The following is a 20790-nucleotide window of genomic DNA, read 5'->3' on the forward strand; positions in this document are numbered from 1 at the left end:
AAATGCCGCTATGGGTATAGCGAAGTGGGGAAAAAACAATATGGATGGAAATTGACTCTAGAAAAAATTTAAGCAAAATGATGTTATGGTCCACAGTTGCACGGGCAAGTACCTTTTATCTACTCGTCCAAATACTTTTTGTATATTTTTTGGATGTATTTTTTTTCTTCGTTCTCGAGCAGATCGTTCAGCACCTGTGGGATGGTACACACGCGCGAAAAAAAAAAAAAAAAAAAAAAAAATGTGCACACATGTGGAGAAGTGCATGTATGTACTGCGATGAGTACACTTTTGGAGAGGGGGTAGCAACAACGGAGCACTACCACCCCTGTTGTGTGCACTTTCCACTTGGCCAAATGGATGAATGAAGGATGCAGGGGGGGGGGGGGGTAATCCCCCCGTCCATTTTTGCACCCCCTCAGAAATTTTTATTTCATCCTGGTGCTGATTCTTTGTTACCTTCTTGAGTGAGAAATTCGTTATGCAAAAGAACAATGCCTCGTCTTGGATGGCAGAGTTCTTTCTGAACACTGAATGGTGCTTATGCCTTTTGGCAGTAATGTCATTTATAAGGTTGTAGATATCCCTGTAGACAAAATTGATGTTGTGTATGGAGTTCACATCTTCCGTTGGTACTTGATTTTCTCTGTTCTCTTCGCACACTTGGAAGACTCTCTTCCTGATGAGCTCCTTAATTATTCTTTTCAATTCTGATCTAGAAATATATCTGGGAAATATGCACTCCATTTTTTTTATGTTAAAATTCTGCTTGAAGAAGGAACATAGTTTGGCCAGAAGGAGCTCCTCCTGGTTAAGGCTATCGATCAGGGACATGCAGTGGGCCGTCTGCAGGATGTAATGTTTCAAATGTGGATGAAAGGGGGTTCACTTGGCGAGTAAACATGTAAAGGATTTCATAGACATATATGTGAAGAACTTGGCTTGGTGAAGAATGCATTCGGAGGGGAATTCACATATATACGTTCGGGTAGACACCCTTGGAGGGTGAGACCCACTTACAAGGCGTGGAACCAAAGGAGCTGAGTTCAAGTCGCGCACTACTTTTATCGTGTACTTGCACCCTTTTTGGTGAGTCCCGGTTGGATTATCCTTTTCCATTGAGATTGGGCCCGTCAGCGAGGCGTCTCGATTGATACGAAGTTGTTTGTCTCGACTATCGTTGCTGCGGAGTTCGTTGTAACTGACATTATCATCACTCCTGTTATCATCATATTCCGTTTCTTCACAGAACTGGAAGTTTTGGAACCCATTTTGCTGTGTAATGATCTGCTTAGTTTCTTCATTGATGTAGGTGTACGAAGTGGGATCGTGTAGACTGGTGGAGCCCGCATTGATGGTACTACTCACAGAGGAAAAATCCTCCTTGCGGAGGAGACCATTCTCACGGTTCGAAGAGAATCCACTGTTTCGTGAATGTTCTTCTGTGCCTCTGTCTCCAATTGAGGTATCCCTTTGGTTAGGCGCTTCGCTGACAGGCTCACTTTCTCTAACCCCGCATGCATATCTGTATAGCTTAATGTACTTCTTTGTTAGCAGGTAGAAGAGAGTGTACTGGACAAATTTAGGGATTCCGAAGCATGTCTTGTGCAGGTAATTCACTAGCTCCTTGTTTAACTCGTCCTTCTTCACACGTAAACAAAGACACACAAAATCACATAATCTTTCTCTGTTTAATTCCTCCAGTTTTAAGTATCCATTGCACTGTTCTGCACACTTTTTAATCTTCCGTATGGCTCCGATCTTTATAGCGTCGTCTTTCATGCCATTCACGAAGAGGAAGATTAATGGTTTGTGTTTTCCTTTGAAGATGGGATCACACAGTGGAGATTTTTTCCCTTTAATGGAGTAGAGAGTGCTCCTGATGAGTTCGTTTTCTATGAGTGGAGTGTCATTTGTATTATATTCATCCTTTCGTGTGAATCCATCCATTGGACTTCCCCCTGCGTCAGTCGAGATGTTACCTCTCCCCTGTGATTGCTCCCTCATCTTCTGCTCAGCCACGTACAGAAGTATGTTATCGTTTATATTTGGAAACAGCGTTTTGTAGAACCTCCCATTGATTCGTTGGGTTCTCTTGGCCCGTTCTTCTCTGAACATTTGCGCTATGTTGATGTTGCCCAGGTTGTCTGCCTTCTTTAAGTGCCTTTGTGTTTCTCCCCCTTGAGGGGTAGTAGTTTCATGCGTATGATCACCACTATCGCTTCGGATATCACTATCTCTATCTTCTGGAGTGTCAGATTCCACCTCGCTCTTACGCAAAGATGATCCCGTGTTATGTTCCACGCGGGAGGTTTGTCCACCTTGTGTATGTGTGCTACCGGAGGAGCGTCCTCTTTGCATCCAATCGGCACTGTCACTCTGGGTGGCTAAAGCAGGATCATCATTCTCCATGGAGGAGTGACCACCTCCCACATGGGTAACTCCCTTGCAGTAGTTACAACCTCTGCAGTGGTGCCTTCTCCAGTGTTTAATCCCCCTATGTATGTTATTTAAAATTTTGTTTCTTTTATACATGGCAAGCTTCGCAATATTTTTGCAGATCCCCAAGGCGCTCTCATCACCCATGATATTTAGGGAGGTGCCCGCTCGGTAATTAAAGACGACAAATGTGTATTCATGCAGGGTGAAGTAGTAAAGCATGGAGCTGATGATCCCCATTCGGTTACCCTTGGCATCTCTCTTCAGTAAGGGGTGCGCCTCTGCGAAAGGGTAACTCCCGGAGTTGGTGGCACGGTTACAGGTGTCAACGTCGATGTGACGATCCGTTTGAGTAACTGTATGAGTTCCCGCCTCTTTGACCGGGTTAAGAAACGCACCAGGGCGCCTTCCTTCCTCCCGCGTGGTTCTACTGAAAAAGCGATCAATGGTGGTTAGGATCCGCCTGCACAATTTACCCTTTTGTTTTTTCATCCTCGTGCGCTGTTTGGATCCATCCTTCCCGTAGCAACCACAACTACTGGAGGAACTGCTGGTGGAACAGTCATTGTCATTGTCATTGTCATTGTCATTGTCAATGTCATTATCATTATCATTGTTATTATCTTTTTTTTTTTTTTTTTTTTTTTTTTTTTTTTTCGTTTTCTTTTTAGATTTGCTGTCCTCATGTTGTCGTGCATAAGTATCTGGAGCGGTGAGTTCATCAGTGGGGTCTCCTGTCCCTACATCTGTGTCCTTGTCCGTAGATTGTTGCGTCGAGGGTAGCACTGCTCCGGTCTGTTTCGAACGAACTGGTGTCTTTCTCCCCTTCTTCTCCGTCTGCACTTTCCTACCTGAGTCTCCCCAATAGGGGATGGCTAAGTCGTCCACAACACTAGACATGCACTTAAAAAACCAATGGTATGAGGGGTATGTGATTTCGCGTAGCAAGTTGTAGTTGTCTTCATTCCTAATTAAGGTATTTGCCTTCCTCATCTTACAAGAGCTCCACAGTTGGAGCATCTCGTTGCATAGCATTTTCCATGGGAGCAACGGATTCGTTACGTTAATGTATAGAGAGTGAGGCATGTTACTTATTTTGAATGTTTTGTAATTACTTAGTTTTCTCGATACGAGTGTGATTATTTCGAAGATACCTAGATGTTCGTTTCCCTGCAGAAAGAGCACTCCCCCTGTGTTGTACATTTGAAAGAAGTCGCAGTAGAGGGGATCGTAGTACTCGTGGAGGAGGAGTGGGCCTGTGTGGGTGATGTAGTCCAGGGGGGTGTTAGCTTTTATTTCGCTGTACGGGTCGTCCCTGTAGGCGGCTTGCCAAGTATCCCTCCACGGGTTCCTCCACGTGTCTTCCCCCTGAGAAAAGGCGTCATCCCCCCCCTCGCACCGCCTCAAGTAGTAGAGGCAGTCCTTCTTCCCGAGAAGTCGCTTAATCCCTCGGCGATACGTGCGTTGGTAGTAGCGAAGGAGGTAGTTTTTGTTTAGGAAGGAGAAGTCGGTGACTTCGTTCATCTCCGCATTTTCTGTCACATCGGCTGTTTCCATAGCCCCTGTTTCCTCCTTGGCGGTGTGGCCGTCCCGCTTGTTGCAAGTACTTTCCTCGCCTTCACGCTGTGTACTCAGGCTCCTTTCCCGTTGCGTACACTTATCGCTTACACTCCCCCCCTGTGTGTACCCATCGCTTACGCTCCTCCGCTGTACTTTTTTATCACTTCCTTTTTGCGCCTCCCCCTCCTCAGGCACTTCCTCCCCAGCCGCCTGCAACTCCTCATCGGTGAAGTAGCCATGCGCGCCACCCTGTTCCAAGCCGAACTGAGGACAGCTCCTATTTATAGTCCCTATAGGGGAGTAAATCCTAATGAGCTTCTTCTTCCCCTTCACCTTTATGGAGATAAGTTTCTGAAAAGAAATAAAATGCTTACAACCATTGAAGGTATTTTCATCCACGTAAATCTCCTTGTTGCCAGCTTTACAACAAAGTCGAGCGGCCACGTTCACCGAATCACCAAGTGCAGTATATTCTTTTCTAATTTTATTTCCAATGAGTCCACACCATATTCTTCCGGTGGAAATACCGATACTTCCATTCAACTTAAGAGACTTCAGGGCATCAATTAGGCGAAAACAAGTGAGCAGAGCCCTGATGGAATCATCACAGTGATACAAAGGGGGTAGACCAAACATGATAAGGATAAGAATACCCTTATCATCGTAAATGAACTTATTAATTGTACCCTCCATGGTAAATACAGCCTTCTGTGTTAGCTTCATAATACCATGAGCAGAATAGACACCGATCATGGTAGACGTATCGATATCCTTCACTGAAAGAAAGATGATGGTTACTTTCCTTATTTCATTTATAAAGACATTACAACCCGTTGCTATTTTACGGTAAACTATATCTGGAATGAAGCTTTTCAAGAGATGGCAGAAGTGTTCGTGCACGAGGGGAGTCTCACTTTGGTCGTATCCGCATATCCTACGGGTTGCACACGTGTTAACCACGTGCATAGACCCTTCCTTAGAACCTTTTCCATCCTTAGATTCTTCTTCCTCCTTAGATGCTCCTCTAGATAAATTTATGGGCACTTCTCCCGTTGGGAGTTCCCACTCGTCTCCCTCTTCATACTCCCTTTTCAACTCCCGCATATCTATCTCCTCCTTCATCTTCACGAAAAGGAAGAACTTCTTCTTCGCCGTCTCCTTCACAACAATTCTGTCCTTCACCTTTTCATAAAACCTGTGGGATATCACGCTTTCTCCATTTCTAGCCAATGACTCGGCGACTCCTATTTCTTCTAAAGGTTTTCCAGAAAGAAGGTAGTCTCTCTTGTTCAATATATTCCCGAGTTGGAGGAAGGATACTTTTCCGTAGGTGATTGCAATATGAACCTTAAGGTATTTATTTTCGATGGGCGTTGGGAACTTATTCAACAATTTGTGTATGTCTACACAGCACCCCAGGGCGAGCATACATATTTTTTTAACGTTTTTCTCCTTTTGATTTGGTTTCTTTGCTCCATTGGGGGTTCCGTTGGGGATACCGTTGGGGATACCGTTGGGGATACCGTTCGATGCTCCGTTTGATGTTCCGTTCGATGCTCCGTTCGATGTTCCGTTCGGTGTTCCGTTCGGTGTTCCGTTTGGGGTGGTGGTGTCGGAAGGATAGTAATCGGAGTTGTCCTGCGGTTGGGTCCTGTTCATCGTAGCCATGGATGTGGAAGGGAATGCGGTTGCCTCGGCTGACTCTTCCATATGTGTTATCGCGTTCCTGGCCGAGTTGGCCCCCCTGTGGCCACGGCGCAAAGGCCAAATGACCAATACAGCATCCCCGCTGAACTTAATTATGTCTCCACCCCAACAGTCGATAATTTTGATGAGGATGTTAAAGAACTTGTTAAGGCAATTACCAAGTAGTTCCGTGCCATTGATTCGCTTGTCCAATTGCTCTGCTAGGTTAGAGAAGCCACTCGCGTCGCAGAAGAACTGAGGTGAGGAGGTGGAAAAGGAGTAAGTTCATGTGGTGTCAATCAAGGTGCAGAAAAAGGGGTCACCCCCAAGGAGCCTTCACACGTGCCCCTTGGCTAGCCTTGCTTGGCCTCTCTCGGACTGCGTCGTATCTGCGCCGCTTCTACGCCGTTTCTGCGACGACTGTGCAACGACTGTGCAACGACTGTGCGCCATTTCCGCGCAGTGTTCTGTAGGTGCGCCCACCACGACGGCATCGAACTTCTGGATAACAAGTTTAGAGAAAAACTTGTGCGGGTCATCACATCGGCTGTAAACCTTAAGGAGGATTTTTGGAAAAAACGACCTAAAGGTTGACAAATTCTGGGCCTCCTTCACCCAGCTCCCGTAAGCCTTCTTGTCTTCCTCACGCAGGGACTTCTTTTGAAGTTCGTTTTCAATTATACGTTCGCACTTGATGCTGAACCATCGCCAGTCAGACGTGTAGTTATTCTGTAGGGTGTGAAAAAAAAAAAAAAAAAAAAAAAAAAAAAGGGTTGACAAGCGCGTTAAGGTGAGAACTTGCGGTTGGGGAAAACGCCTTGTCAAAGAGAACCTGACGGGGGGAGGTGCTCTATAGAATTGTCTGAACGGTTTACAACTTGCGTCGTTGCAAGTTACGTTGCGGGGCATCCCCTGGCCTGGAAAACCTACCTTGTAATCCCTGGCAACTTTCCTGAGTCCCTCATGATCCGTCCGCCGCACTTCATGCGACTTGAGATACTCATTGAAGATATTTTTAATCATTGTACAGGGGATGATCCTTGTCGGTTGTGCATTTTAGGAGGGGCGGAACAGAAATTGGAAGGACGTTTCTGAGTTGAACTTTGCCTGACCAAGGTGGAAAAAAAAAAAAAAAAAAAAAACACACACGAGCTAGCTTTTTTTCATGAACATATAAACTAATGGCTAGACAAAAAAAAAAAAAAAAAAAAAAAAAATACAAACATACACATATACACACATACACACATACATACGTATATACATATATATGTCTGTTTATACAGAACAGAGGAGGGTCATAACATTCCAGGAGAAGTGCAGACAACACGTATACAACGCTCGCGAATAAACAGAACTGCAACACCAGCGAATACGCGTGCACAACAGCTATCCCTGCCTGTGGGATGCGGCACAGTTTTGCATGCACACCTGGTCATATGGATTGGGGCCATATAGGCATGTGAAAATGCTTCACATAGTGACATCACCTCAATGCACAATTTGTTCCATCTGCAGGATCGCATGAGGAGATGGAGGCGACAAAGACGGGGGTAGCGTAGGGGGGAAGGGTGATAGTTGTGTTCTGTGCGAGGTATAAAGTACGTCTCGGCACTTGGTGCACATAAACGTGGCGCGAGGAAAATGACGCACAAATTTATTCTCTACACAGCACAAGTGTTACGGGGGGCATCTGCACCCCTTGGAAGCGCGCAGTGGTGCGTAACCATGTATATATATGTATATGTGCACATGTGTGTTATTCTTTTTTTTTTTTTGGCGAGCATGCATGAGTATGCTGTACGTAAGGTGTTCATAGAATGGCTCAGAGTGGGGGAGGGGAGAGCCCAGAAGAAGGAATAGGGGGGGAGTGGACTTTGGAGTTGTTTTATGAAAAAGTGTTCTGTTGGTGGACGGTCCCAGGTAAAGTGACGGTGCGCTATTCGTGGTAGCGGTGCGGCGGTGGAAGAACAGAAAGAAAAAAAAAAAAAAAAAGGGAAAAGAAAAGAAAATGGGGAGAGAGAATATTATTAAAGGGAAGAAATGAAAAAAAAAAAAAAAAAAAAAAAAAAAAAGAAAAGAAAAGAAGAAAAAAAGAAGCAATAAGGGGTAAGCCCAAAAGGTAATCGCAAAAAGGCGAAAATGGGTGAAAGAGGCAGATAAATATGCTGAAGAAACGCTTAGGAGGCGCACAGGAAGAACGTTCCGACCGTTGGCGAGATGCAGACGGGGAGTTTGGCGGCGTTGAGGAAGGTGAAGGTGTACGGGAGCCGGGATTCCCTGTTCATCGTTGGGGTGAACAAGAAGGAGGAGGCGTACGAAATAACGGAGGTGGCCCGGAGTAGGGAGGTCGAGGTGAAACGGAATTTCCAGGTGCACACAAAGACCTCCTATCGGAACTTCGTGTGGAAAAATGGTCTAGAGTATGTATGCAAGTGTGAAGGTGTTATGGGATGCATTCGATTTTTAAGCTACCCCTATTTGTATGTGATCACGAAGAAGGAGAAAGTAGCTATCCTATTCAATGAGCACAAGGTGTACCTCGTTAAGTCGGTCCTTCTGATCCCCTTCAGAGACGATGTGTTTGAAAATTTCAATGATGAAAATGAGTTGGTACAAGTATTCTACAACAGTGTTAATCACAAGAATATTTATTTTTCTTACACATACAATTTGCCTTTCTCTGTACAAGAGAATTATTACTTACAGAAGGAGTTCCTTAAGGGGGGCAATATACACTGTAGGAACTACAAAAATGAGTACCTGTGGAATCGTTACCACAGCAAGTCATTCATTCGGCAGAACGTATTTATATGTGTGCCAACTATTAGTGGATTCTTTGTTCAGTCAAAATTCTGTTGCGAAGGGAAAGTGATAGATGTAACTTTCATCGGTAGGAGGTGTAACAAGTACGCTGGGACTAGGTACCGTAAGAGAGGTATCAATGCTAAGGGGTACTCAGCAAACCAGGTGGAAACAGAACTTATTTTGTTTCAAAGAGATTACGAAACATCTATCCTCTCTTATGTACAGTTGAGAGGATCCGTTCCTGTGTTTTGGAGTCAAGGTGTTAACTACCATTTGTTGAAGAGACCAAAAATAAAGTGCATTAAAAACGATATTCTTTTTACCTGCACAAAAAGACATTTGAGTTATCTCCTCTCTAGATATGGATATCCCATTATCGTTATTAACTTGCTGAGCAAAAGTAAACACAGCGATGAAAATAACTTGTCCAGTGAATACGAAGCTTGTATTTCTGTGATCAACAGGGACATGCCTCCTGATATTAGAATCATCTACAAGCACTTGGACTTGAGGAAGGCCTACAAAATAGGCACCAAGTACACTCTCCAAAGGTTGAAAGTAATGTTCAATTTTTCGCAACGCAATGTCGGCTACTTCTACCTTCGAAATGGAGAGGTGATAGTCATACAGAGAGGTATCCTCCGCTTCAATTGTGTCGACTGTCTTGATAGAACGAACGCGGCTCAATTATTTCTGAAGATGTATATGTTGGTACATTTTTTGGAGCTAATTAGCCGTGTGAAAAAGAAGGCTCTATGTCTTAATCACGTGGGATATCTATCTCAGATGTATGAAGAACTGGGCGATGCCATAGCTAAGCAGTATGCCGGTTCTACTGCACACAAGAAGTACACGCCTGGACAAAGCAACAACTTTTTTGTTCAATCCAAGGAGCTATTGACCTCCATTAAGCGATACTATATTAGCTCGTTCAATGATTTGGAGAAACAAAAGTCTATTAATCTGTTTTTGGGCGTGGCAGATGACAAGTTGCAGGATATTCGCCATGCACACGACCTCGACACGTATGTACACGGGCGCACTTTCTTTCGACCCCCGTTTTCGGGGCGCGCATCCCCCTTCTGGTGGGTCCTCCCCCTCGAGCGCTTCTGCGGGAAGGTGGAGTCCTTGCTGGGGGGACATGCGACGGATAAGCAAACTGCTATACGGACCATTAACGGGACCATGAACGGGACCATGAACGGGACCATGAACGGGACCATTAACGGGACCATGAACGGGACCATTAACGGAATCATTAACGGAATCATTAAGCGGAATGCTAATCGAACGACGAATCTACGTGACAAACGAACTACGACGCGGCGTCCACAGAGAGGGAAAGACAAAGTCGTTCCGAACATGTTGCGCAACCTCAAGTTCTACCGTTGTTTCAGCAACACGAACGTTTTCAAAAATTTGTACAACGCGAATGATTGGGAGGGGCGCTTCGCACAGGTGGTGGAGCTAGCCGTCAGAGGAGCTACAGACTTGGGAAAAAGTGGAGAAAACACCTGCGAGTCCTCCACTGCGGCGGCTCTGATGCTGAAGAGTTCCGGAGGAGCGAGCTGCCATGACAAGCTTTTCAAAAATGCGGTAGCAGACGTGCTGTCCCCATTCGAGCGGTTCCTGAACCTAATATCACACATCTACAAATTCTACGACGCATACAAACACAACTTTTATTTCTACTTCAAGAACAAAAACATCTTTAGGTTCCGCATTTGGCGAATTATTGCAACATATAATTACCTTAATTATGTTAAAATTTTTTTCGACTTTTTTTTTCTTCTGTACTACTGCTTCTGCAAGAGGTACAGCGTACGCATGGTGTACATGAGTCATGTGAATGCGTTGTGCGCGGCATTGGGGGGGGGCAACCACACCAATGATAGGGGCAACCATACCGTGTATAGAGGCGCGCCCCCCCTGGTTAACCCCTACACATTCGAGAAGGACGTGCGCCAGATCATCCACCAGTATGGTAGTTACAAAAAGGTGTCCTTCTCCTTGGAACCCTACCTGAATTACTCCACCGTGAACAACGCTCCCTATCAGTATATGCTAATGAGTGGGCGCTCCCTTGTTGGAAGAAGAGGGATAATTAGAAATCGTACTTCTTTAAAGGCAAAACACTCATGTAAGAATGGCGTAGTGACGAACATTTTTAAACGTTCCTATATTACCCATTTGAATGACTCTGCCGTTGTATACGACCAGAGGAAGACATGCTGCAAGCCCATCTTCAAGAAAAAGCTAATTGAGCAAATGAAGAACAGAGTGGTCAAAGACAAGGGCGCCTGTGCTTATTACACGAGAGCGTATGAGAGGTCGAAAAGGAGGTGCCGGGAGGGACCGACAAAGGGGAGCAAGCAGATGGAGCAGACCGAACAGATGGAACAGTTGGAAGAGCAGATGAGCAAAGCGCCTCGGGGGTACTGCTCTATACATTTCAATGCTAATATGGTTAAATTTTTTTTTTTTATATACAGTAGCTACCATGGGGGGGGTGCCATGCAGGAGAACGAAGACAGGTCCGACTCCATGTCCGTCGTGAGGAGGGTAGTTGTGGAAGCGTTGCGTGTGGCGATGGGGTTGTCTACACCGACCGGGTTGACACCGACCGGGCTGACATCGACCGGGCCGACATCGACTGGGTCGACAAGAACTGGGCCCCCGCACAACATGCAGCTATTGCTCAGGAAAGCGACGGAAGCGCGCACCCTCCAAGAGTTTCTCTCCGACCTGTACATGCACTACGTTTACAGAAGTGGCCAGTATAAAGAACTCAAAGCGCAGAACATCCAAAGTCCCAGCGCGCCAAGTTGCAGTGACGAAAAGAGCAAGGTGAAGAAATCGGAACAGAGGTTCCTCCTAGATGAGTACGACACATGTGAATACAATTTAAAAAAAAAAAAAAAAAAAATTTGGCAAGTTGATCAGAAAATAAAAAACGAAGTGAGAAAACACCATGTTCATCTTTCCAGGGAGTACCTCTCCTTGAAGCATTTTACAAAAACCTATTTCAAGGAAATGATAGATTTGCGCAGACGAGACATGCAAGTAAATAAATTTTTTCATCACCAAATTGATTTAGGGAATTCCCAAATGGCGAATCAGAGTTACCACTGCTTGGTGGAAAGATCTTTGAAGTTGAAAAAGTTCGACGCGAAGAAAAACCCATTCACTACATGGACCTCACGACAAACGGTGCCTAACTTCAACGTGTTGCGCCATAGACTGGAGGGCCAGGTTGACTACGTGCAGTACTGCAACCCAATGTCGCGTGAAATTTTCCTCCCTTAGGGATATGGACATTATTTCTTATCCTTATCTGTGTCTTTCTCCTTATCCTTATCTGTGTCTTTCTCCTTATCCTTATCTGTGTCTTTCTCCTTATCCTTATCTGTGTCTTTCTCCTTATCCTTATCTGTGTCTTTCTCCTTATCCTTATCTGTGTCTTTCTCCTTATCCTTATCTGTGTCTTTCTCCTTATCCTTATCTGTGTCTTTCTCCTTATCCTTATCTGTGTCTTTCTCCTTATCCTTATCTGTGTCTTTCTCCTTATCCTTATCTGTGTCTTTCTCCTTATCCTTATCTGTGTCTTTCTCCTTATCCTTATCTGTGTCTTTCTCCTTATCCCTATCTGTGTCTTTCTCCTTATCCTTCCTTGTGTCTTTCCTTTGGGGCAGCTTATTCCAAACCATGTGTTCGTTCATTCGCAACACATTTCTCCTTCCTTTGATTACATAGATCACGTCACTCGGTGAATAGCCTGATTTCCCGTAATGCCATCTTCACTCGGGTTATGCTATCGCAGGGGAGGGGAGAAAGGAAAAAGGAAAAGTATCATTATGTGAGAAAAGTGAAGTGGTACACAATGGTCAGTTGTAGGCATTCGCATGGTAGCAGGAAAAGGTCTACCTAGGAGAAGGTGAAAAGTGTGAGCACCGTGATGGGAGCTTTTCCTTCAGCGGGCAGGAACTCACCTGATGGGGTTCTTCGAACTGACGTGCCGAATGAAGCGGGTCGCCTTCTTTTCAAAATCTGCAGGAGGTGGGGATATAAAATGAGGGGGAGGGGGGGAAGTGTAGCAGTGCGACGGAAGTTAAAGAGGTACATTCATTTTATGCGTTAAATGGATGACTGAGTTTGTGAACATCTTCCCAATAGGACCACTGGAGCTACTCACCGTAGAGAGACATGGTCTGCAGGTCCAACTGGCCACAAATCCACTTGAAGGAAATATATGCGCGCAGGATGGAAGCCACCATTATCTCCTTCGAAGTGAAGATCAAGCAAAGTGGGGTTTTGTAATAATCGAGGAAACTGAGGGAGGCGATTTTTTGCAGGGTGACTACCTCGTCCTCCATCACATAGTCTTTCATGATATCAACGAAGCTTCCAATGAAGGATGGTAACAGATCGAAGGAAAATTTGTCTGGCTTTAGAAAGTAGTTGATACTTTTGAGAATCTCCCCTTCGTAGTAAATGATTACCTTCTGCATTAGTTGTAGTTTCTGTCCGCAGTTTTTTAGAACCCACTTGGAGGCCGATATGTGTATTTTTCGCTTCTCCCTTTTGCACAGCTGTTGGAAGTGCTTCAGATATGTTTGGGGGGGGGTCTCCTCCCGGTCGCCACATGGGTCGTCGTGGCTACCTTCCTTTTGACCGTCCTTTTGACCGTCCCTTTTACCGTCCCTTTTACCGTCCCTTTTACCGTCCTGGCTACCTTCCTTTTGACCGTCCCTTTTACCGTCATGATCGCTGCACGCCCCCTCCGCGACCTCATACTCGGACACGTCCCTGCTATTACACTCTGAAAGATACGAATTGAAAAAATCACTAACATGGTTTATGTTATTCACGTCAGACACATAGCCCGTATTGATTATGTGCTTTATTGGGGTCAGGTCTACGTGTAGATTGGTCCCTTCGGTTGGTTTTTCAGAGGGCTGCTTCTTCACGTCGTCCTTGGGGGAAAGCTTTCTCTTTTTTTTTCCACTGCGAGGGGGAGACACTTTTTGGGATACCTCTCTAGGAGGAAGGGTTTCTTGTCCGCGACTCCATCCATTTGCACCTTCTTCATTTACCACCTTTTCTGCGCTTCCCCCCGTTGAAACGAAAGTGTGTTCATCCGAAAGGCCTTCACACTTGCGGTAAGCACACCCACTGAGGATCATGTCAACTTGTAGCTCCCTCATTTTTTTTTTAATTTTTTTTTTCTTGTCAAAATAATTAAGTAACTTAAAAATCATCTTCGGAATGTCGTAGAGCTTTTTAGACCTACGCATATTTTCCATGTCCTCTCTCATTTTCCATGCGAGGAATATACAAGCACCACCAATCAAGTAGGGCAACGCATTCTTCTTCCTCTTCAGAACTTTCTCGTAATATTTATGCAGATAATACAGGGCCATGGAAATGGTGCTGAACGACAGATTCAGGTGCTTTCCAAGAATTATCACAAACTTGCAGCTCTTCATAATATATGTTTGAAATTTTTTTTTTTTTTTAAAAAGATCATAGTACTTTTCTTTCTCGTTTAAATTCATGTTAATGTCTAGTGCGATGGTTAATCTGTTGTAAACTTCCTTTTTTATTTCTTCTTTTAATTGTTCAATTTCGTTTGGGGGGGTGGGTGCACCTATGGGGGTGGATGCGGGTCTGTCATTATCTTCCTCGCCATCTCCATTGTTAGTACCATCACTTGGGATGTCCCTCTTTAAATGGCGCTCTTTCAATTGGCATTTTTCAGTAACGGTGTGACTCCTCTTGGTATCTCCCTCCATCGCTTTCCTCCCCCCTTCGTTTCTCTCCCCCCTTGCTGCGGCTTCAACATTAAAAGTACTTGTAGCGATTTTCCGCGCTCCATTCTGCCAACAGGTGGGGGTCTTCTCTATATTACCTCCAGCGCTAGGAGGATCAAACGGGTTCCCCCTTGTTGTATTTTCAATTATTACCTCCCTCATGGGGGGTGTCTCCTGGGTACTTATCTTATATGCACCAGAGAAACAATTGGTTGTTTTTTTCTTATCGTATGGATCACTTGAGTTTTCACTGGAGAGAACCCTTATAGAACTGTCCTCTTCCATTTCGGAATTGTGTTTGAAATGCTGTGGAGAGCTACCCCCTTCTGTTAGCCTGTATATTTTTTTCAAATGGGCCACGCCGTTTGACACATCCCCTGGTATCTTGTCTATACGTTTGCTTCTACCCCCTTCTGGAAAGGAAATATTTTTCCTTTTCTCCTCATTGATATTTGAATTATCCTTTGCGTCTTGGCAATTCTTTTGTAGTCTCCAGTTTGGGTCCTCACCCTTTAAGTGCCTGCCTCGGGGGAATTCATCCATGTTGTACTTTTCCCATATGTTCATCGTTGGTATCGAGTTGAGCGTTGTGCTTCTCTCTGATAATTCTGACTCTCCTTTGGGTGAGCCTGATCCCTTGTTATCTTTCTCATTTTTATCATCGCTGTGGGTATTTTGTTTGGGGGGAGTTACATGGGGGGGGCTTTCTCCCCCGCTTCGTGCACGACTTGCCTTTACATGGTAATATTTCTTGTTCGCAAAGTGTTGTTCGGATTTCCTATAGGGTGATCCCTCCTCTTTCACTGGCTCTCGAGCAGTTCTGCCGTTTGGCAAATGATTTATGGTACTTACATTGCAGTTGCCGGGCTCTATAATTCTCATGTTTTTACAACTTCTGGGATTTTGAGTATGGTATGCAATCGATCGTCTTGGTGTGAGTTCGTTGTATTTATTCCTATGTCAGATGGGTTTTTCGTCGTTTCGTCGTTTCGTCGTTTCGTCGTTTCGTCGTTTAGTCGTTTTGTCTTTTTTTTTTTTTTTTTTTTTTATGTGGCGCGTTCTTCGTCATACGAGCGGGGCGCTTTCCCCCTGTTGTTCCGCCGTTTCCGTTGTGCGTCCCTCTCACTAGAAGAAATTGCAATTTGGCTGTTTTATTCTTTTTATTTATTTTATTATTATTTTATTTATTTTATTATTTTATTTTATTTTTTTTTTCCGAATTAGGTCAGGTATTTTGTTTTCGTTTTGGCTACCTGTTCAGGCAAAAATGGACGTAATCTTCTATGTATAGCGCTTTTTTTTTTTTTTTTTTTTTTTTTTTTTTTTCCTTTTGCTGATCACTTTTCGGTTTAGCGGAGGTTGGCGAAGGTGAGAAGACGATGTGTGCCTACCGCCTAGGTCTTAATTTGCGCCAAGGGGGGGAAAAAACGGATCGCCCTATTCAGTGTCTGTTTGTTACGATGACTAATGCTAGTACTTGTTGTTGCTCTGAATGCTACGACTCAGTTGTTGGTACAGATAAGCGTCCTGCACATGTGTCAGGCACGATGTGGCAAATATGACGATAACAACATTCCATGAAAGGGGGGGAGAGGAAAAAAAACAAAAAATAATGAAATGAAAATGGAGCGACTACTTCGGTATCACAAGTGCTGAAGTGACCGTTGGGAATGACGATTTCTCATGTGTCACTGGCCAAGTCGGAAAAAGGGATGTCGCCTCTCCTTTTCAGGGAGTCAGTTAAAGTTAAGGTTGGGCATGCAAAAATTATTGGGAGGAGGTTGGGACACCTATATATGCAAAACGTTGCCTCGCGTGACGGGGTTTTCCTCTTCTTTGGCGGAATGTGAAAAAAGAGGAAAATGAAAAAGGCAAAAGAGGGTCGGAAGATATAGCATGGAAAAGGAAGCGTAAAAAGCAACGCCCAATGAACCCTTCTCGTGCTTTGCGGGATGGCGTATTTTTTTTTTTTTTTTTTTTTTTTTTCCGTACTGGAGTAATAACATTGGTGGGGGAAATTTCGGGGTCATCACTCGGTCGGCGCGGGAAAAAAAAAAAAAAAAAAAAAAAAAAAAAAATCTGCAAAGCATGGGGAACGTATCAACAATGTAACGGCAACGCATTTCTCAACAAACGCGAGTTTCTTCCCACTCCTGACGACAACGCGGCGCAACCTCGTCCCATTTGAGCCATGCAAGAACGAAACTTTGATGCTTCTTTGTAGAAGGGGAAATATAGAAGTTCTTCAATTTTTTCGAGCGTTAACGCGCAGTTGTTTGTTTGTTCTTACGTGGAGAGTTGGGATTTATGCGCTCTGGTTTGTACGAGCAACAAGCTAAGAAAGAAGCGCATCATGTCCTTTTTTTTTTTTTTTTTTTTTTTTTTTTTTCGAAAGAACAGTTCGACAGTGTCCATAGATTTAGCGCCATTCAGAGTTCATCGTAGTTTAGTTTCTGCTTGAGGGAAAAACGATTTCCATGGGGTCTTGCCTCGTTGGAATTGCAGGCCCAGGCATGTACCGCGTAGTTATGCGTTTAGCTCGTGTCCCTAATGCGAGTAAAAGTGTTACATGTGAAAAGTGCCCAGTTGTGAAGGTGAAGAAGGGCCCAACTGAACCGAGCAGACAAATGCGCGAGGTGAATTTATTTTATTTTATTTTTTTTTTTTTTTTGCGCATGAGTATGCTGAATACGTATAAACATACATACGTACATTCATGTATGCATATGTTTGGAGACGCGAGTTGGACCCCACCCCAAGCGTGACATTATCTTTTTCATTTCAGCAGGGTAGGAGGCTCTAAGTTCTCTCATTTGAATTGGTGTGGGGCGTGTGAGGGCGCTGCCCATTGGAGTATACTCTGGCAACACTGTGAATCGAACCCGTAAAGTCACCATGCTGAATTATACCCTGAGCAACATATGCGGGTGCGTGTACACCGGGGGGAAAATCCGCTTTAGCGGAGATGGCAACTCTCTCTTCGTGCCAGTGAACAACCGAATCAACGTCTACGATCTGAACAACAATAAATGCAACACGCTACGGTCAGAAAGCAAAAATGATTTGAGGCATGTAATAATTCATCCGAACATGGAAATAGCGATAACGATAGATAAGTTTGAGTACGGGTGCATATTAAACCTGTTAAAGGATCAGATAATGTCTCGGATACTTTTCAAATCGAAGACAGGGATTGTAACTTCTTTTAATTACGAGAATATGTTTTCTCCTCAGGAAGAGCAGGATTCGGTAAATTGCGCATTGTTTACACACAGAGGGGAGTACTTCCTACTTGGCATCGGGAGGAGAGTCGTTATATGGAAAAGCCCGAACAGGAAGAATAACTACAGGTTGGTTAAATACAACGACATTTGCTACCACTCGATGAATATAACGTGGATTGATGTGTCGGAGGATGACCGCTTCTTCTTAACATGCTCATATGACCTAACCATTCGGATCCATACTGTGGAGAAGAAGCGGAAGGTGCGGCCCACCGTTTTGGGCGGTAACAAGAGCATTATCGTGGCGGCTTTCTTTTCCAAGGGGGGGGATTTCATCTTCAGTGTGAACAAGTCTGGCCTGATTTTGGTCTGGTCGTACGAGGGTGAAGAGCTCGGCGAAACGATCGGCGAAAAGGTCGTCGAAAAGGTCGTCGAAAAGGTCGGCGAAACGATCGGCGACGTGACAGAAGAAGCGTCTGAAGAGCCATTGTCCGCATTGTCCGCATTGTCCGCATTGTCGGGCCCCACCAAGGCATTCACGAGGAGGTGGCGACAGAAGAAGGTATACTTCTGCAACCAGGAGAAGGGTGAGGAGGTAACGAGCGTATGTTTCAATAGAGAGCACTGTCTGCTGGTTATTGCCTACTCAAGTGGGCGGTTCGGAATTTACAGTGCGCCTGACATGACATCCCTATACACGATAAGCATAAACGCATGTACGATAGACGACATTACCATTAGTAGCGATGGGCAATGGATAGCCCTTGCGGAGGCGAACAATGGCACCATCATTGTTTGGGAGTGGAAGAGCGAAAGTTATATTCTGAAACAAAGTACCACTAGCAGGAATGTCATGTGTGTGAAATTCTCACCCATCATTAGTCACCTGAAGATAGGGAGTCACGTTGTAGAAACGGCAAATGCCTATCATGAGAGTGAAAATTTTACAAGTAAATTTGTTATCGTCACGGGTAATGAAGACGGTAGTGTTCGTTTGTATGATTACGTTAGTTATATGAACTTTGTTACCTTTTCTGTTCACACAGATGCAGTAACCGATGTGTGTTTTCTCCCCCAGGGGAATGCGTTTGTATCCTGCTCACTGGATGGTACAGTTCGTGCGTTCGACTTGTTGAGGTATCGGAACTTTAAGGTGTACACGGCGTGTGGACTAGACGAGGATATCACAAGTGGCAGTGTTGCTCCCCCGGAACTGCGGGTCCAGTTCCTATGTGTGAGCGTGAATCTAAGTGGGAATATTGTGGCTGCGGGGGGTAGAGGCACAGAGTACGTCGTATACATTTGGAACGTGCAAACGGCTAAATGTATCGACAAGTTGTACGGACACAATTCGCCAATTATTAAAGTTTGTTTCAGCACGAGCCTCAAAAATGAAGGCATAATAGCTAGTTGTTCGTGGAGCAAGAAGGTACTACTGTGGGATCTATACGCAAGAAGGAACAAAGGAAGCAAGTTCGAAGAGATGGTAAATTCACATGATGTTTCCTACATGTGTTTTGACCCCAGAGGAAATGACATACTAGCTATTTGCACCATGAGTTGTAAGATCCTCTTCTGGGATGTGAATTCTCAAGAAATTATTGGCACGGTGGAAGGAGCCAGGGACATTAAGAGGGGACGATTCATTGGACAACAATATTCATCCATTCCGAGGATGAACAAGCGGAAGAAAATAATGAATGGGAATCATGGAGGAAATGGAAAAGAGGATGACACTATGTATGAGGATGAATTGGAAGATGAAGGAATCAACTCAGTAGTGAACCAGAATTGCTACTTTACTGCAGTGGATTACATACAAAACGGGAACTACATAATTGGGTGCGCAAATTGTAGCGTGTCTCTTTACATCTACGATACGAACTTGTATGTTCTGATGAAAATAATTGATCTGACTACAAACTTTTGCGTGGATGGAATTAGGAGGGAAATCTCAAGGAGGTACCTAACTGCCAACGGTACGAACATTTGTGAGTTCGACCTCAGTGATGAAGAGGGAGATATCTACACCGACAAGTACAGGGTTATTAATAGGAAAAAAAAAAATAATATGCTTCCTGGAAGTATGGAGGAACACTGGATGGTTAACAAGTTTAAGAAGCATAAACTTATGTTGAATCGGTTGAGCATCTCCGGTGACGACAGACACGTAGCCGTTGCTTCTAGCGTAGGTTTGTATGTATTTACGAAAGACCACCAATTTCAGTACGTCGTTCCGGTCAGGTGGTGCTCAAAAAGCGAGGATAGGAAGAACATAACTTCGGTGGGAAGCGTTTCCTACCGTGGACTTGTGGCTCCCCTACTGTATGAACCGCAATATTTAACAGAACATGTGAATGTACGTAATTTGAAAATAGCCGTGAGCAGGAATGAATACGTGAAGGCATTCCTCCTATGTCTGGCTCTAAATAGTTACGAACACATGGTAGAGGTGTATGAGAAGACCCCCTACCACGTGGTTCCCCTGTGTGTGAAAATTCTAACCAAGCCCTTTGTCTTTTTACTTATTAATTTTATCAAGGTGTTGCTCCTTAACGATACGATGAAGCATATCCACCTGCATCTGTGTTATTTGAATGCCATTTTTACGAGTCACTTTAGCATTTTCGTGAATTCAGATTTGGGGGGTCAGGCTTCCCGGGGTGGTGGGGCTAGGGTAGCGTCTCCCCACGCGGCTGAAGATTATAGGAACGCGTTGCTCCTCATACTGAAACAGCTATTCACGGTGTACAACGGGCTGCAGCACCTCTATGGGGATAATACCCATGTGTTGCGTTACCTCTGCTCGCAGGGGATGTAGTTTTTCACGTGTACCCAACATGGGTGAAAAGACGTTTCATATTTGAATTTGTAGCATGACAATTTTCTCTAACATATATTTTTTTTTTTTCCCGTTTGACATCTCCCCCTGAAGAAGGGGGGAACTCTATTTTTTTTTTTTTTTTTTTTTTTTCCAACTAGCTTTAAAATGGCTAAGAACTAGCTAAAAAGGGGTAATTTTTATCTGAACAAGTAATATTTTTTTTTTTTTTTTTTCTGAACAAGTAATAATTTTTTTTCCCCCTTCCGATGGGGAATAAACTTCACATACGGCAGGTGTGTGCGTATCGCTTAACAATTTCTTTTTAAGAAGTTTGTGGGACTTACAAAGGTGTGTGTGTGTGTATGTATTTGTGTATTTGTGTATTTGTGGTTGCCAAAGGGCACGGTTAAAAAATACATTGGACTAAGTTGGTGTGTTC

The 20790-nt window shown here is 44.3% G+C and overlaps 4 protein-coding genes across 4 annotated transcripts; 2 read left to right on the top strand and 2 right to left on the bottom strand.

Moving 5' to 3' along the window:
- Window positions 1–119: 119 nt before the first annotated feature.
- PKNH_0116300 (adenylyl cyclase beta, putative) lies at window positions 120–6708 on the bottom strand (the record flags this gene model as incomplete). Its single annotated transcript, XM_002257617.1, has 5 exons — window positions 120–194; window positions 460–846; window positions 1021–5940; window positions 6169–6414; window positions 6616–6708. The coding sequence occupies 5 exons, from the start codon at window positions 6706–6708 to the stop codon at window positions 120–122; spliced, it is 5721 nt and encodes a 1906-aa protein (XP_002257653.1).
- Window positions 6709–7905: 1197 nt separating this feature from the next.
- On the top strand, window positions 7906–11799 carry PKNH_0116400 (inositol 5-phosphatase, putative; the record flags this gene model as incomplete). Its single annotated transcript, XM_002257618.1, has 1 exon — window positions 7906–11799. The coding sequence occupies one exon, from the start codon at window positions 7906–7908 to the stop codon at window positions 11797–11799; it is 3894 nt and encodes a 1297-aa protein (XP_002257654.1).
- Window positions 11800–12252: 453 nt separating this feature from the next.
- PKNH_0116500 (conserved Plasmodium protein, unknown function) lies at window positions 12253–15185 on the bottom strand (the record flags this gene model as incomplete). The annotated part of the gene is made up of 3 exons (XM_002257619.2): window positions 12253–12304; window positions 12483–12540; window positions 12686–15185. The coding sequence occupies 3 exons, from the start codon at window positions 15183–15185 to the stop codon at window positions 12253–12255; spliced, it is 2610 nt and encodes an 869-aa protein (XP_002257655.2).
- Window positions 15186–17198: 2013 nt separating this feature from the next.
- PKNH_0116600 (periodic tryptophan protein 2, putative) lies at window positions 17199–20348 on the top strand (the record flags this gene model as incomplete). Its single annotated transcript, XM_002257620.1, has 1 exon — window positions 17199–20348. The coding sequence occupies one exon, from the start codon at window positions 17199–17201 to the stop codon at window positions 20346–20348; it is 3150 nt and encodes a 1049-aa protein (XP_002257656.1).
- Between the last annotated feature and the right edge of the window lie 442 nt (window positions 20349–20790).

The sequence above is a fragment of the Plasmodium knowlesi genome (assembly GCF_000006355.2).
Source record: "Plasmodium knowlesi strain H genome assembly, chromosome: 1".
NCBI lineage: Eukaryota > Apicomplexa > Aconoidasida > Haemosporida > Plasmodiidae > Plasmodium > Plasmodium knowlesi.